Source organism: Schistocerca cancellata, chromosome 8, assembly GCF_023864275.1.
Source record: "Schistocerca cancellata isolate TAMUIC-IGC-003103 chromosome 8, iqSchCanc2.1, whole genome shotgun sequence".
Classification (NCBI taxonomy): Eukaryota; Metazoa; Arthropoda; class Insecta; order Orthoptera; family Acrididae; genus Schistocerca; species Schistocerca cancellata.
Genome location: NC_064633.1, coordinates 416,034,541 through 416,049,902, shown reverse-complemented (window position 1 = coordinate 416,049,902; position 15,362 = coordinate 416,034,541). Strand labels below are relative to the sequence as shown.

Below are 15,362 nucleotides of genomic sequence, written 5' to 3'. Positions count from 1 at the left end.
CCTCTAATATGCAAATGATTAGCTTTACAGAGCATTCACACAAGGTTGGTGCCGGTGGCGACACCTACAACGTGCTGACATGAGGGAAGTTTCCAACCGATTTCTCATACACAAACAGCAGTTGACCGGCGTTGCCTGGTCAAACGTAGTTGTGATACCTCGTGTAAGGAGGAGAAATGCGTACCATCACGTTTCCGACCTTGATAAAGGTCGGAGTGTAGCCTATCGCGTTTGCGGTTTATCGTATCGCGACAGTGCTGCTCGCGTTGGTCGAGATCCAATGACTGTTAGCAGAATATGGAATCGGTGGGTTCAGGAGTGTATATACGGAACGCCGTGCTGGATCCCAACGGCCTCGTATCACTAGCAGTCTAGATGACAGGCATCTTATCCACATTGCCGTAACGGATCGTGCAGCCACGTCACGATCCCTGAGTCAACAGATGGGGACGTTTCCAAGACAACAACCATCTGCACGAACAGTTCGACGACGTTTGCAGCAGCATAGCCTATCAGCTCGGAGGCCATGGCTGCGGTTACCCTTGACGCTGCATCACAGACAGGAGCGCCTGCCACGGTGTACTCAACGACGAACCTGGGTGCGAGAATGGCGAAACGTCATTTTTTCGGATGAATCCAGGTTCTGTTTACAGCATCATGATGGTCGCATCCGTGTTTGGCGACATCGCGGTGAATGCACATTGGAAGTGTGTATTCGTCATCGCCATACTGGCGTATCACTCGGCGTGATGGTATGGGATGCCATTGGTTACACGTCTCGGTCACCTCTTCTTCGCATTGACGGCACTTTGAACAATGGACGTTACATTTCAGATGTGTTACGACCCGTGGCTCTACCCTTCATTCGATCCCTGCAAAACCCTTCATTTCAGCAGGATAATGCACGACGGTATGTTGCAGGTCCTGTACGGGCCTTTCCGGATACAGAAAATGTTCGACTGCTGCCCTGCACATTCTCCAGGTCTCTCACCAATTGAAAACGTCTGATCAATGGTGGCCGAGCAAGTGTCTCGTCACAATACGCCAGTCACTACTCTTGATGAACTGTGGTATCGTGTTGAAGCTGCATGGGCAGCTGTACATGTACACGCCATCCAAGCTCTGTTTGACTCCATGCCCATTCGTATCAAGGCCGTTATTACGGCCAGAGGTGGTTGTTCTGGGTACTGATTTCTCAAGATCTATGCACCCAAATTGCGTGAAAATGTAATCACATGTCAGTTCTAGTACAATATATTTGACCAATGAATAACCGTTTATCATTTGCAATTCTTCTTGGTGTAGCAATTTTAATGGCCAGTAGTGTACAAAGACCAAAAATAACTCCAGATAGCTAGGAGTTATGTTTGAAATCGGTACATAATACTTGCCAGCCATTCATTCTCTCACTTCACAAACGAATGAAACGTAAAAGTGTTCAAATGTATGTGAATTCCTAAGGGACCAAACTGCTGAGGTCATTGGTCCCTAGGCTTATTCACTGATTAAACTAATTTATGCTAAGAACAACACACATACTCATGCCCGAGGGAGGACTCGAACCTCCGGTGGGAGCCGGCATGCAATCCGTGACAAGGCGCCCCAAACCAAGCGGCCACTCCGCTCGGCTAAATGAAACGTAAGGAAAGCCTGATTCGCGGTGCAGTGGGAGGCGGCAGAATGCGGGCGCGCTACTCACTCGCAGAGCTCGGGCACGTGGTAGCCCTCCTGCAGGCGGAACTTGGCGAGCGGCACGGCCATGGTGATCTCCCAGCCCTTGCCCTCCGCGTCGAACGCCTCGCGCAGCTCCTGCACGAAGCACTTGAAGTGGTTCTTGTCCGAGAAGCTGCCGCCGCGGTCCGCCGCGCCGGGGTACTCCCAGTCCAGGTCGAAGCCGTCGAAGTCGTAGCGCTTCATGTACTCTGCGGGCAGCCGAGACGCAACTTAACGCCCTTCTCCAAAGCTACATGCCTCTGCAAGTGTGCCATACTATTTTCACGAATTAGTCACTGTGCGAGCAAGAATTAACAAATCTGGCTCCTTTTTTTATCGGCACCAAAGATACGAGTGTTAATACATGTTATGCTGGAGTGTGTAACATGCAATATCTCTAGCTGAACTCATATTGTGTGTGTATGTATGCAGTGAGTATGGCCTATGGAGTAATACTGTCGTTGTTGCGGATGTAAAGAGAAGTATGTGAAAGGAACATCAGATACTTTTCATAGGTATGTACAACAAATGTATTGTTGTGAGGCACTGTATATACTGAAAAAATCTGGGGACAGGTATTATAAACTCTTTTATTACAGAGATAATTTCTGTGATTTTATGGCCATGTGTTTACGAGACAAGTGCTAGATAAATTTGAAAGTCTGTTTGAGTAAGCTACCATTCTCTGTTTACATATTGGTGCTATGTTCATATGCAGATAAAGCTTATGCATGACAATTTGATTGATTTCCCCCAATTAATGCAAACACTTGTGTGTAACTACGCATTTCTGCATAAGACAATTTCCTGTACAGTGTCTTGTAACGTAATTGATCAGAACAAATTCGACAATATCAATCAGTACAACAGAATAACTAAAAAAAGATATTGTTGGCGCCACTTCTTTTATTACTCCGAAATACGAGCACTGAAATTGTATTTTTATTTTCTTGCGCGCACCGTATGATTTTCCTTTTCTGAAGAGATGTCGAGAAAATGTTAATATTTTACTTGTCTATTAAAAAGCAGAAAGGCAAATAAAGAAAAATTGAAAATAATAGTGTACAAGCAAGTGGTGCAAATCGCATACCGCATTCACTGTAACAATTTCATAGGTCCAAATGCATTTTTTTCCTTGATACTTCGCCGCAGTCACTTGCACAGGGTGAAAATTATTGAACTATACGAAATAAAATCGTCATAACTTTTGAACGGTTTGCGTTAGGACGTTCAAACTGCACGGTTAGCCGCGGGGTATGATGGGAATTAGTATGCGCATTATGATTTCGTTTAGCGACGAAGCCCACTTGCATTGGGAAGGGTTCGTCAATAAGCGAAACTGGCTCATCTGGGAGACTGAGAATCCGCATTTCGCGATCGAGAAGTCTCTTCACCCTCAACACATGACTGGTGTGCAGTGTCCAGTCACGGAACAATCGGTGCGGTATTCCCTGATGGTACGGTGACTGCCGAAAGGTACGTGAAGGTTTTGAAAGGTGGTTTCATCTCCATTATCAAAGTGACACTGATTTCGACAAGATGTGATTCATGCAAGACGCTCGACCCCATCGAAGCGTGAGAGTGTTTGATGTCCTGGAGGAGCACTTTGGGGACCGCATTCTGGGTCTGAGTACCCAGAGGTTATTGACATGGGCCTCGATTGACCGCCATATTCTCCGGGTCTGAACACATGCGACTCTTTTTTGTGAGGCTATATTAAAGACTAAGTATATAGAAATAACCCCAAAATCATTGCTGAGCTGAAAACAGCTATTCAGGAGGTAATCGATATCATCGATGTTCCGACACTTCAGCGGTCATGCAGAATTTCGCTATTGGTCGGCGCCGCATCATCGCCAATGATGGTAGGCACATCGAACATGTCATAACCTATATCATAATATCTGCAGTGTCGTTTACATGTTCAAAATATAATGTGTGCGTGTTTGTAACTAATTAGTTTGTAACTAATTTACGTTTTTCAAATATGGTCCAGTAATTGTCACCCCGTACGTAATGATTAGAACAGAGATTCTGAAATATGAATAAGTGAAAGAGGAAATGTAAAAAAATGGCTCTCACTTTTTACTCCGTTATCGAAAAGACGCGAATTAAGTGGAATCTGAGCTATGACATTGTGGCGGAAAAGTACACTATCATTGCTCCTCATATCTTTAACGAAAATTCACTTTATGGTACCAAGCTGTTAAGATGTCTGTAAAACACGTATACAAAGTTTCACGGTATTTCTCAAGGTCATCTATTTGTAGCAGTGGAGTAATAAAACTCAAAATACGCTAAGCGCTATACAGGTAAGATGCCTAAATTGGATGCTGAAGTACAGCTGTCAGTGTGTGCCAGTCAAAGATCCTCGTATTTCGTTTCGTGCCTAACCAGTTTTCACGAAATACTACGAACTCTGCTTGCTAATGCTATAGCTAAAACTGCTTTCCTTTTTCTCTGTTGCATTTGCTTCTAAGTGTTCTGTCTCACTTGGGGTGAGGTTAATAATTACTCTTGTTTCAGTACTCTTTATTAAAGATCAGATATATTGGTATAAATTTGATAGGTTTTGTTAGGCAATTTTTATTCCAAATTAAACGTCCAAGCTACCTTAAATATCTGCAAGGAGCATGTTCCACGACATGGCGTCACAGTCCACTACTGGAGACACTGAAGGCAGTCATTCTACAACGACAGACTACGAGGATCAACTAAGACGTATTTGGTCCTACATGTTTTCAGTCGCGACCATACACATAAACTTAAACCAAAGTATACGAGTAATAAGTGTTCCAAGTAGGTTCGACTATTTTCCACATAATCCCCGATGCAGCTTAATCATTTGCCCATTCTAAGTTAGAAACTTTGGCTTTAACGTGCTTGCCTTTGGCTTGAGGCGCGAAATCTGGGTTTGAGTCTTGGTTCGGCACAAATTCTCACTGTCGTCATTTCATTTCACAGCTGATGTTCATATTCGCAACTGCGAATGCATTTCATGAGAATACTGGTGGTAAACATTCCGCAAGGCTAGAATTCGTGATTAATGAAAATCAGTTGGCATTCCTAAAATGACTGAAAACTCAGTCCCTTTCGACAAGCAGCCTTTTAATCATTTGCAGTGACCGCTGTCAATATACCTACGAAAGTGTGAAATCTTGTGCGTAAGGGGAACAGCTATACAAGACGCAAGGAGAGACATTAGCGATGTGTGCCTATAGTGCACATGGCCCCCGCAACGCCTGCGTGGAATGTCTGGCTGTTACGGCCAGTGGTGACGGTGGGTGTGTGATTGTGAGGTGGTCACACAGACTGGGAGAGCGCTCTCGTTTGTCCTCCGTACTCTGTACTCGCGGTACTCGTTACTGGTTTCTAGATACTAAGTACTCGGTACTAGGTACTCAATATTCGTTACTAGGTACTCTATACTTGGTACTCGTTACTAGGTAGTAGGTATTCGATGGTCTGTACCTGGTACTTGTTACTCGTTGCTAAGTACTAGATCCTCGGTACTAGGTACTGTGGTACTCGTTACTAGGTAGTAGGTATTCGATGGTCTGTACCTGGTACTTGGTACTCGTTGCTGGGTACTAGATCCTCGGTACTAGGTACTGTGGTACTCGGTACTCACCGACGACGCTGGCGATGAGGCTGCGCCTGCGTGCCGGCACGGCGGCCATGGCGGAGTACTTGCGCCCGCCCTCGGCCCAGCCGCCGATGGCCAGCTGCGTCTTCAGGCCTGGGTACTTGCTCTTCAGCGCCGTGAAGTTGGCGAAGCCGTGGTTCTCCACGTCGTTCTGCCGAAAAGCGCCACACACACATACATATATATCGTATATGTCTATGAATTTACCATTAGAATAGTATCTGAAATAAGTAACAGCTCAACACGAAAAGTAGTCTACTTCGCATATTTTCATACGCTTATGTCATATGGTATTATTTTTTTGAGGTAATTCGTCTGATTCAAAAAGGGTATTTTTGGCTCAAAAACGGGCTGTTCGAGCTGTATGTCATTTAAGTTCGAGAACCTCTTGTCGACCCCTATTCAATAGTCTGGAAATTCTGACATTGCCCTCACAGTATATATTTTCTTTAATGTCGTTTGTTGCTAGCAATATTAGCTTATTCCCAAGATTTAGCAGCTTTCACTCAGTTAATACTAGGCAGAAATCAAATCTGCATGTGGAATGCACTCCCTTGACTCTTGTGCAGAAAGGAGTGCACTATTCTACTGCATCCATTTTCAATAAGCTACCACAAGAACTCAAAAATCTTAGCAGTAGCCCAAACGCTTTTAAGTCTAATCTGAAGAGTTTCCTCATGGCTCACTCCTTCTATTCTGTCGAGGAGCTCCTGCAAGAGCTGAAAAATTAAGCAAATTCCAGTGTTACATTGTTGATTTTCTTTATTTAAACTTACGAATTGTCGCCTGAATACGTTTCTTGTATTTCATTTTATGCGACAGCATGCGTCCCTAAAATGTTCCAAACCGCGTGGCATAAAACGTGATTTTCCGGTGTTCGTACCTCGGGTTCTGTTGGTGGTAAAAAGGTAGCGTCAAGTGTTTTGGATAGCCGTTGGGCTAGGTACGGACCATTTGTGTACCCAATAAAAGGATCGTCTGCGTGTCACAACCTACAGTACACATCACACACTTTCTCTTGCTTAGGCAAATGGAGCCTGATGAGCCTTATGGAGCCATCATCAGTTCCTCGGCGGTTCCTCGAAAGACCCCACAAATAGCGTATTTTTACTATATTTTCGCCGTCACCAGCGGACCAAAACTCAATCGAGGATTCCAAGACGGCTATGCACAGCAAATGGCTGAAATTTTTAAGATCTCGAACAGTCTTGAAAATTTCCATCATATCTTTTCCCGTTTTTGGGGTGCAGAGGTTCATAGTTACCCTAACCGTGCACGTAAAGTACGCACGTAAAACCCGATGTGCGGCAAGAACGTAGATTATAAACTGACAAAGCAAAGAGAAATATGCAGCAAAGTGTCTCCTTTATCATCTGGGAGCCCCTTGTTTTAGCACTGAATCACACGTAAATTTTTTTCACTTAAAATGCGGTTTTGTGTTATTTGAATTTCACATAAGTAAATTATCTAAATTTTACTGACCAACGCACTTGTTTTCATATGAGTTACATGCCATTCCGGAACAGGGAAAAGAATGAAACCAGCGGAAAAATGCTCCTATCGGAGCATAAAAAATGCGAATATGTTCCTGCTTATTTAAAAGACTGAAAAGAGGGGTATAAGCTCCTGCATCCTACCCTCCTCAGTATTTTTTAATTTTGAAAGAAAAAGAATGCTAACATATTCGCGCTTTTTTATGCCGGGGGAGAAGACAATGGCAGTGGTAAAGATGTGGAAAAGTAATAAATACTGGAAGATAGTAAACAGTGGTTGTGTTATATAAAGATCGAAGAACACAATGGCAGTGTGAGGGAAAAAGAGGGACACAGTGTCAGTGGAACAAAGTTGACAGTGACAGAACGGTTCTAGTAAAAGAGTGAAGGAGGCACTGCTATAGGAAGGGGAAGGAATAAAGAGAAGGAGAAAGGAAAAGTGAGTGAGAGCCAGTGATAAGGAGAGACAGGGTATATGATAACTGCAACGAGGAAGAGAGAGACAGCGACATTGAGAAGAGAAAGCAGCAGTAGCAAGGAAGGAATGAGATATTAGAATTAAGAAAGAGCAAGAGGGAGACAGAACGAAGGGGCTCTGGCCGTGACACAGGAGACAATGACAGAGAGACACAAAGGGATAATGGCAATGAGTTGCGCTGAAAGAGTGATTGAGAATGGGCAACTGGGAGTGGGTGGGTATAAGCGACTTGCAGCAATGGACTGGTGGGTATGCGTGACTTACTGTTTGGGGGGCAAGTGGGAGTTTGCGGTGAGCTGCATGTTAAAGAGAGCGCGAATGCGTTGGCATGCCAAAATTTTTGAAAAAATTTTAAAGGTGCTGAGGAAGGTGACTAAGAGCATATACTTCCACGAGGTTTAGGGATTTCACCTAGATGACGTCGATATCTTGCCACGATAGTTTGGCTGACAACGAGGAAGGCGTCCGATGTGATTATGGCAGCACGACGGGACTTAACAGACTTGATCGCTAAATGGTAGTTGGAGCCAGACGCATGGAACATTCTGTTTAGAAAATCGTCAAGGAATTCAATATTTCGAGACCCACAGCATCAAGAGTATGCCAAGAATACCAGATTTCAGGCATTACCTCTTACCATGGACTACACAATGGCTGTCGCCATTCACTTAACAGCCGAGAGATGATGATGATGAAGATGTTTGGTTTGTGGGTCGCTCAACTGCGTGGTTATCAGTGCCGATACATCTTCCCAACCTTTGTTCAGTCCAATCCCGCCACGTGCATGAATACAACGGAGAGAAGCGGCAGAGTTGTCAGTGCTAACAGACAAGCAATTCCGCGTCAGACAACTGCAGAAATCAACGTAGGACAAACGACCAACGTATCGTTAAGACAGTGCTGTGAAATTTTGCGTCAGTGAGCTATGGCAGCAGACGACCGACACGAGTGCCTCTGCTAACAGCATGGTATCGCCTGGGCTCGTGACCACATCGGTTGGACCCTAGACGAATGGGTAACCGTGGCCTGTTGAAATGAGTCCCGATTTTAGTTGGTAAGTGCTGATAATAGGGTTCGAGTGTGACGTAGACTCCACAAAGCCATGGACCCAAGTTGTCAACAAGGCACTGCGCAAGCTGATGATGGCTACATAGTGGTGTGGGCTGTGTTTACATGGAATAGACTTGGTCCTCTGGATGTTCGGCTACTTGGAGACCATTTGCAGCCATTATTGAACGTCATGTTCCCAAACGGCCGTGGAATTTTTATGGGTGACAATGCACCATGTCACTGGCTCACAATTGTTACGATTGGTTTGAAGAACATTCTGACCAGTTCGAGCGAATGATTTGGTCGGTCAGATCGCTCGACACTAGTCCCATTTATCATTTATGGGACATAATAGAGCGGTCAGTTCATGCACAAAATTCTGCTCCGACAACGCACCGCGTATACAGACGTCATTTTGAATGCTGCGCTTAGCGCCGAGTCTTATTGGATCTTCATGAAACTGTAGGGACTAAAGCGGGGAAATTTTCCACGATCTCCTACGACAAATTCCGCACTTTTTCAACTGAGAAAAAATTGTGTTGTATTATTTACTGAGTGCCTCTCGTACACCACCGTATGCCATGCAACTCTTTGTAAAGTAAGTATCAATAAATTTCCGCGTTCAGCGCATGGTACGTCGGTTCCCTGATGACTGACTTCACTGAACGAAGTTATGCTCTTCGGAAAAGAAAATATTAATCACTCCATCCAGCATATAGTCTCTTTGGCGTGCTGTGGATGGTGTAGTACCAGGCAGTCATGAGATCGTCCACTGCTTACGTAAGTAATGTCCAAGAACTGGTGTGTATCCGCCTGTCGATTGTATAAAATCAGCACAGTGAAATGAAATGATCGTATGGCATTATTGGCCGGGAGTCCTTACCTGGGTTGTTCGGCACGCTAGTAGATTGCTTTTTATTTGACTTCAACTCGGTGACGTGCGCATCGATGATGATGAAATGATGAACACGATATCACAACGCCCAGCCCCGGACGGATAAAATCTCTGGCCTGGCTGGGAACTGAACCCGGCTCCTCCGCATAGCACTCAGCCACACGGATGGGCCACGAAGAGAACACGGCAAGTGTCAAAAACCTATTTCTCAGAAACTTTGTTCGTTAGAAGATGGTTCAAAATAAGCGAACGGGTATCTCAGCTTATCCATAGATATTCGACCGTTCCAGAAAAAACGACGGTCACAGTTTCCAATGTACTTTATGTGCCTTTTGGCGAGAGCATTTCGGTAGGAGTGGTGGTACAGTGGCTCGCGTCGCGGCTTCGCACTTTTGTGTCCCGTTTTCGAAACCCGAGTATTACTTTTGTTTCTATTTTTGATTCTCATTTATCCACCCATGTCCATAGAAGATTATTGCACAAATGTTTTCAAATGAGCGTTGAAATAACGTTAATTCGTCTACTAATTGTATGTCTGGTGAATGTATATAGAAAAAAAAGAATAAAAAAATATATGTAATTGTTTTTCGTGAAATTCCAGTAGCGCATCTTGATTCATAATCAAATCGCAAACGCCAGTTTTCGGAAAGGTGATCCGTTATGTGTGGTTTGCTGAGAAATTATTGCTAACGCGGGAAATCTTCAGCAATGTTAACAACTTTGCTTTCCTGAGTGAGACTCACACGAAGAAATCTCGTTGTGGAAAACCTGCCTTCACGCGATGCTCGTGGCGTTTGGAATTTTCTGCGTGCTTCTACGATCCGTATCGTCCAAGGGAACGCAACAAATCCTCCTGAAGAATAAACATATGAACAAAATAGGAGAATTAAAAACTGATATAGGAATATGAAAATTTAAGAAAATTTTAACCCCTGTAAGTACCATACACACATATACTACATAATAAATTTATAACGCTTATTGTGAAACTTGGTTGTTATGTTAAGTTAATATAACGCCCTTGGATCCACTATTTTGATAAGAAACAATAATCGAGTTTCGAGCACACATCTAAATTACGTCGAAGACTTTGACAGTCATTTTCTCAGAAGCGGTCGAGTATCTACGGTTAAGCTGAGACTTGTGTTCTCTTATTTTGTCTCCTCTTCCACTTAGCGAAGAAAATCGAGTTATGGCACTTGCCGTGTTCTTCTCCTCAGACGCGGACACCTGCGGAGTAAAATGCGTCGACGTCAAGTCGTGACAGAAATGAGCCATTGTGTTTGGACGCGTCCACGACCGCACCATGAATGATGGCCCTCATTTGCTGGTGTATCAACATGAACTGTCGAAGTTTCTACAAGAAATGGTGTGCCACTGGCAGCCATGTCGTACGCCGAAAGGTCAGTGGTCGTAGAAAGAACAATGGCCGGAGAAGAGTGTCACATCTTGTCAGTTGCAATCGCTTTCGAACCTGACAGAAATTTCTGCTGTTGGCGAATGCAGGTATATCTCAACCAGTTTCCGAGCGGGCATTGCAACCATGGAAACTTGGGTGTTTCGCAAAAGATCATTTCTCACAGCGCCACATCAAGATGGCTGTCTTTAGTGAGCCAAACACAGAGACTGGACAACAACTCACTTGAGGCGGGTCCGAAAAGTCGCCATTTTGTCTCTTTTTCCAGTGCTGCACGGCATCGAGTGCACTGACGACACGATTCTTCTAGCCCACACTTTGTGTATATTTTATTTCAGGCCAGAGATTATTAAGTCGTGTTTTGAATTTTTTTCGTACCATGACTAGAACCCAACGATTAAAGGTACCGTGAACATAACCTGTATGTCTGTTTCAACATTCTCTGTGAGCAGCTGTTGCCAAGTCTTTTACTTTTTCATAATGAGTATACAGTGGACACTCCAACCTGCCACGATGACAACATCGTATCTCGGCTGGTGTGCTAAATCCACCGACTCGTATCCAGTAGTAACTGTCTAAGACTATTTGTTAGTTAGTTTCATGTTCAATGCATTTCTGCACGATAAGCCATAATGATGTGGAACGAGTCATTTTACATACACATCACAACTTAATTTTTAAATATGGCATCATGCTCAACTTTTATAAAGTTTCTTTAAATATCTACAAAGGTGAGTTAGCAATTCCTACCCTCCACCCTTTGAACATTACAGTTTTTAGTTTGTTTTTAAATTTTACTTTCCTATCTGTCAGATATTTCATATACTGGGTAAGTTATCAAAACTTTTTGCTGCAACATAGTGCACCCCCTTCTATGCTAAAGACAACCTTAATGTGAAACAATGAATGTCATTTATCCTTCTGGTTTCTGGTACTGTAATTATAAACGTCATTGTTCCTTTTGAACTGCAGTGGATTATTTACAACAAACTTCATGATGGAATAAATATACTGTGAACCAATATTCGGAATGCCAAACTCTTCAAACAGATGTCTACAAGATGATCGCGGATGTCCACCACATATTACACTTACACCATATTTTTGAGCAATGAAGACATTGTATTGTATGTTAACCGGGGGGCCTAGAAACGACGGAGAGGCTTTGTCCCCGCAGTGGTCCACAGCCCCACAACCCCACGACGACTACCGCAGTCCACTTCACCCCACCGCTGCCCCACACCGAATCCAGGGTTATTGAGCGGTTCGGCCCTCGGTGCCCCCCCCCCCCCCCCCCTGGAACGTCTCACACCAGACGAGTGTAACCCCTATGTTTGCATGGTAGAGTAGTGGTGGTGTACGCGTACGTGGAGAACTTGTTTTCGCAGCAATCGCCTACATAGTGTAATTGAGGCGGAATAAGGAGATCCAGCCCGCATTCGGCGAGGCAGATGGAAAACCACCTTAAAAACCATCCACAGACTGGCCGGCTCACCGGACCTCAACACAAGTCCGCCGGGCGGATTCGTGCCGGAGACCAGGCGCTCCTTCCCAATCCGGAAAGCCGTGCATTAGACCGCACGGCTAACCGGGCGGGCGTGAAGACATTCTTTCGTAAATATGAGTTACCACAGAACTTTGCCCCGTGTTACATAAAAATATGCAAAATATGTCAACTTACTGAGTTGTCTTACCCCAAGATTTGCACTTATAAGTTCAAATGTGACTGAACTAAGTTGTTTTAGGAGTTCCAAAATGTGCTCTTTCCAGTTTAAATTCTCATCATAAGAAAACCAAAGAACTTTGAAGTTTCCACTGTATTTATTATTTCCTCACTGTGTGCTACACTTACCATTTGTGTAGTACCCCTCCCTAGTTGTGCAGAACTGAACGTGTTGTGTCTTTTAAATTTGGGGCTGAGACCTTTCGTAGAAAACCAGTCAATGATAGTTTTCAAAACATGTTCACTATTTTTTCTGTTTCTATATTTTTACTTGGACTACTGGGTGTTGTGTGATGTCCTTAGGTTAGTTAGGTTTAAGTAGTTCTAAGTTCTAGGGGACAGGTGACCATAGATGTTAAGTCCCATAGCGCTCAGAGCCATTTTTTACTTGGACTCATTACCATACTAATGTCCTCTGCAAAAAGGGCTAATGCTGCTTGCTGTATATTAGGAGGAAGACCGTTTACGCATACAAGGACTTCAGATTGTGCCTTGGGGAGCCCTGTGTCTGATTTTTCCCCAGCCAGAATAATGTCTCCAGATTATATTGGTTCACTTACAAAGTAAATCTTTCTGCGTTCTTTTGTTTTTGCTATGATATTATCCACTGGTTGGCTATACCATCAGTCACATAAAACTTGAATCTTTCTACGAGAATATTGTGATTCACACTGTCAAATGCCTTAGACAGGTCGCAGAAAATACCAACCGACGCTATTTTATTATTTAATGCTTGTGAAATCGGTGAGTGAATATATAAATGGGATTACACAGTAGAATAACATCGATTAAATATGTAAGTCAGTATCCCGCAATTTGGAGTTTTACTGTCTTTAACTGACTATGGCGTACCTGGAGAAACTTGTTGGCTAACTTCCTGGCCGATTGAGGCCAAAATTAAGTCGGGAGGCGGTGGTACACGATATTAGCGCGCTGTCTCTCTAGGTTGACTGTTGTTATTTTGCTGGTATTTAACTTAAGCGTAAAGAATTACCATGTCATGTGGATGTTGTGTCGCCTATTTTGTCGAACGAACATACATTAGGCAGAGAAACTCTCACTGGCAGTTAAATTTTAAGAAATTTGTAATGATGCTCTGTCGAGTGATCGCTGAGCACCGTAATGCGCTGCGCTGCAGTTACCTCCGGGTCGATGACGAGCACGCCCCAGGTGACGTTGCTGACGCCGATGAAGGAGTAGACGAGGTGGGTGCACATGCTGGCCGGGACGTCGTCGATGCCGTAGCGGCCGATGCCGGGCCGGTAGATGGCCCAGTTGCTGAAGTAGCAGACCACCCGGCCGCGGTCGCCCACTGCACAGGCACACAGCTACTGTAGCCGCCACACACAGTAGCTCACAACTGCAAGCCTCTCACACGTGTGACAGAGGAAACGAAATAAAGTTTTCTTACAGAGGAAACTAAAGGTCGAATAACTACAGCTAGCAAGTCGTCATTTTAACTGCAGTAGCATTTATTGCTGTCGTAGTCCTCAGCTCGAAGACCGGTTTGGCGCTTCTCTCCACACAAATCTATACTATACAAGTCTCTCCAGTCCTGTATAGCTAATACGTCTGTTTGAAGTTGCTTAAGCCTTGGTGTCCAACTACATCTTTTCCCATTCCCCTTCACTTTCGTACTTACTCCCATTACCAAATTAACAACCCCTGAATGCTTCAGGTTTTCACCTCTCAGTCTCTTACTTTTTTACTCGAGGAGCAGTATAAAGCTTTTTTCCTCAAACTCCCTTTTTTGATACACAAGCGACAATGTACAGGGCTGAAAAGACAACAGGGTCAAGCTGAGATTGTTGAGGTCTCTGTGGTTAGAGATAGAACATAAAGACTTGGATGTGAGGCTGAGTAGGTGATAGGGAAATGAGACTCTGGGTCGGCTTGCTGGTCTGATTTTTACTGCTCCTTCACATATTTGCAAGGAACAAGCGGAATAGCACAGATACCAGTTTATAACTTCAGCAAGCGTAAAACATAGACGACGCTTTCAAACAATTACCATAAGAAATGGCCACTCCAGTCTATAACTTCGTTAAGATTTGGGTACATACCGGGTGATCAAAAAGTCAGTATAAATTTGAAAACTGAATAAATCACGGAATAATGTAGATAGAGAGGTACAAATTGACACACATGCTTGGAATGACATGGGGTTTTATTAGAACAAAAAAAAAATACAAACGTTCAAAAAATGTCCGACAGATGGCGCTTCATCTGATCAGAATAGCAATAATTAGCATAACAAATTAAGACAAAGCAAAGATGATGTTCTTTACAGGAAATGCTCAATATGGCCACCATCATTCCTTAACAATAGCCGTAGTCGAGGAATAATGTTGTGAACAGCACTGTAAAGCATGTCCGGAGTTATGGTGAGGCATTGGTGTCGGATGTTGTCTTTCAGCATCCCTAGAGACGTCGGTCGATCACGATGAACTTGCGACTTCAGGTAACCCCAAAGCCAATAATCGCACGGACCGAGGTCTGGGGGCCTGGGAGGCCAAGCATGACGAAAGTGGCGGCTGAGCACACTATCATCACCAAACGACGCGCGCAAGAGATCTTTCACGCGTCTAGCAATACTTTTTTTTTGTTCTAATAAAACACCATGTCATTCCAAGCATGTGTGTCAATTTTTACCTTTCTATCTACATTATTCCGCTGTTTATTAAGTTTTCAAATTTATAGTGACCTTTTGATCACCCGGTACATTAGTATATGGTACTTCACACCACGAACCATGGAAGTACCAGATTATATTTCTCTTACTGAACGCATAAGTTCCAGCACTCGTCTCAATAAATGTAAATGTCGTGTGACTAGGGCCTCTCGACGGGAAGACCGTTCGCCGGGTGCAAGTCTTTCTATTGGACACCACTTCGGCGACTTGCGCGTCGATGGGGATGAAATGATGATGATTAGGACAACACAACAC

General features: G+C 44.0%; 1 protein-coding gene across 1 annotated transcript in view; it reads right to left on the bottom strand.

Annotated features, from left to right (window-relative positions):
- Window positions 1-15,362, bottom strand: part of LOC126094828 (endochitinase) — an 87,495-nt gene that overhangs the window by 31,479 nt on the left and 40,654 nt on the right. The window contains exons 3-5 of the mRNA XM_049909422.1: window positions 13,558-13,727; window positions 5,345-5,510; window positions 1,700-1,922 (exon numbers count right to left, since the gene is read on the bottom strand). Of these exons, the coding sequence (XP_049765379.1) occupies window positions 1,700-1,922; window positions 5,345-5,510; window positions 13,558-13,727 (559 nt within the window). The remainder of the gene's footprint in view (window positions 1-1,699; window positions 1,923-5,344; window positions 5,511-13,557; window positions 13,728-15,362) is intronic.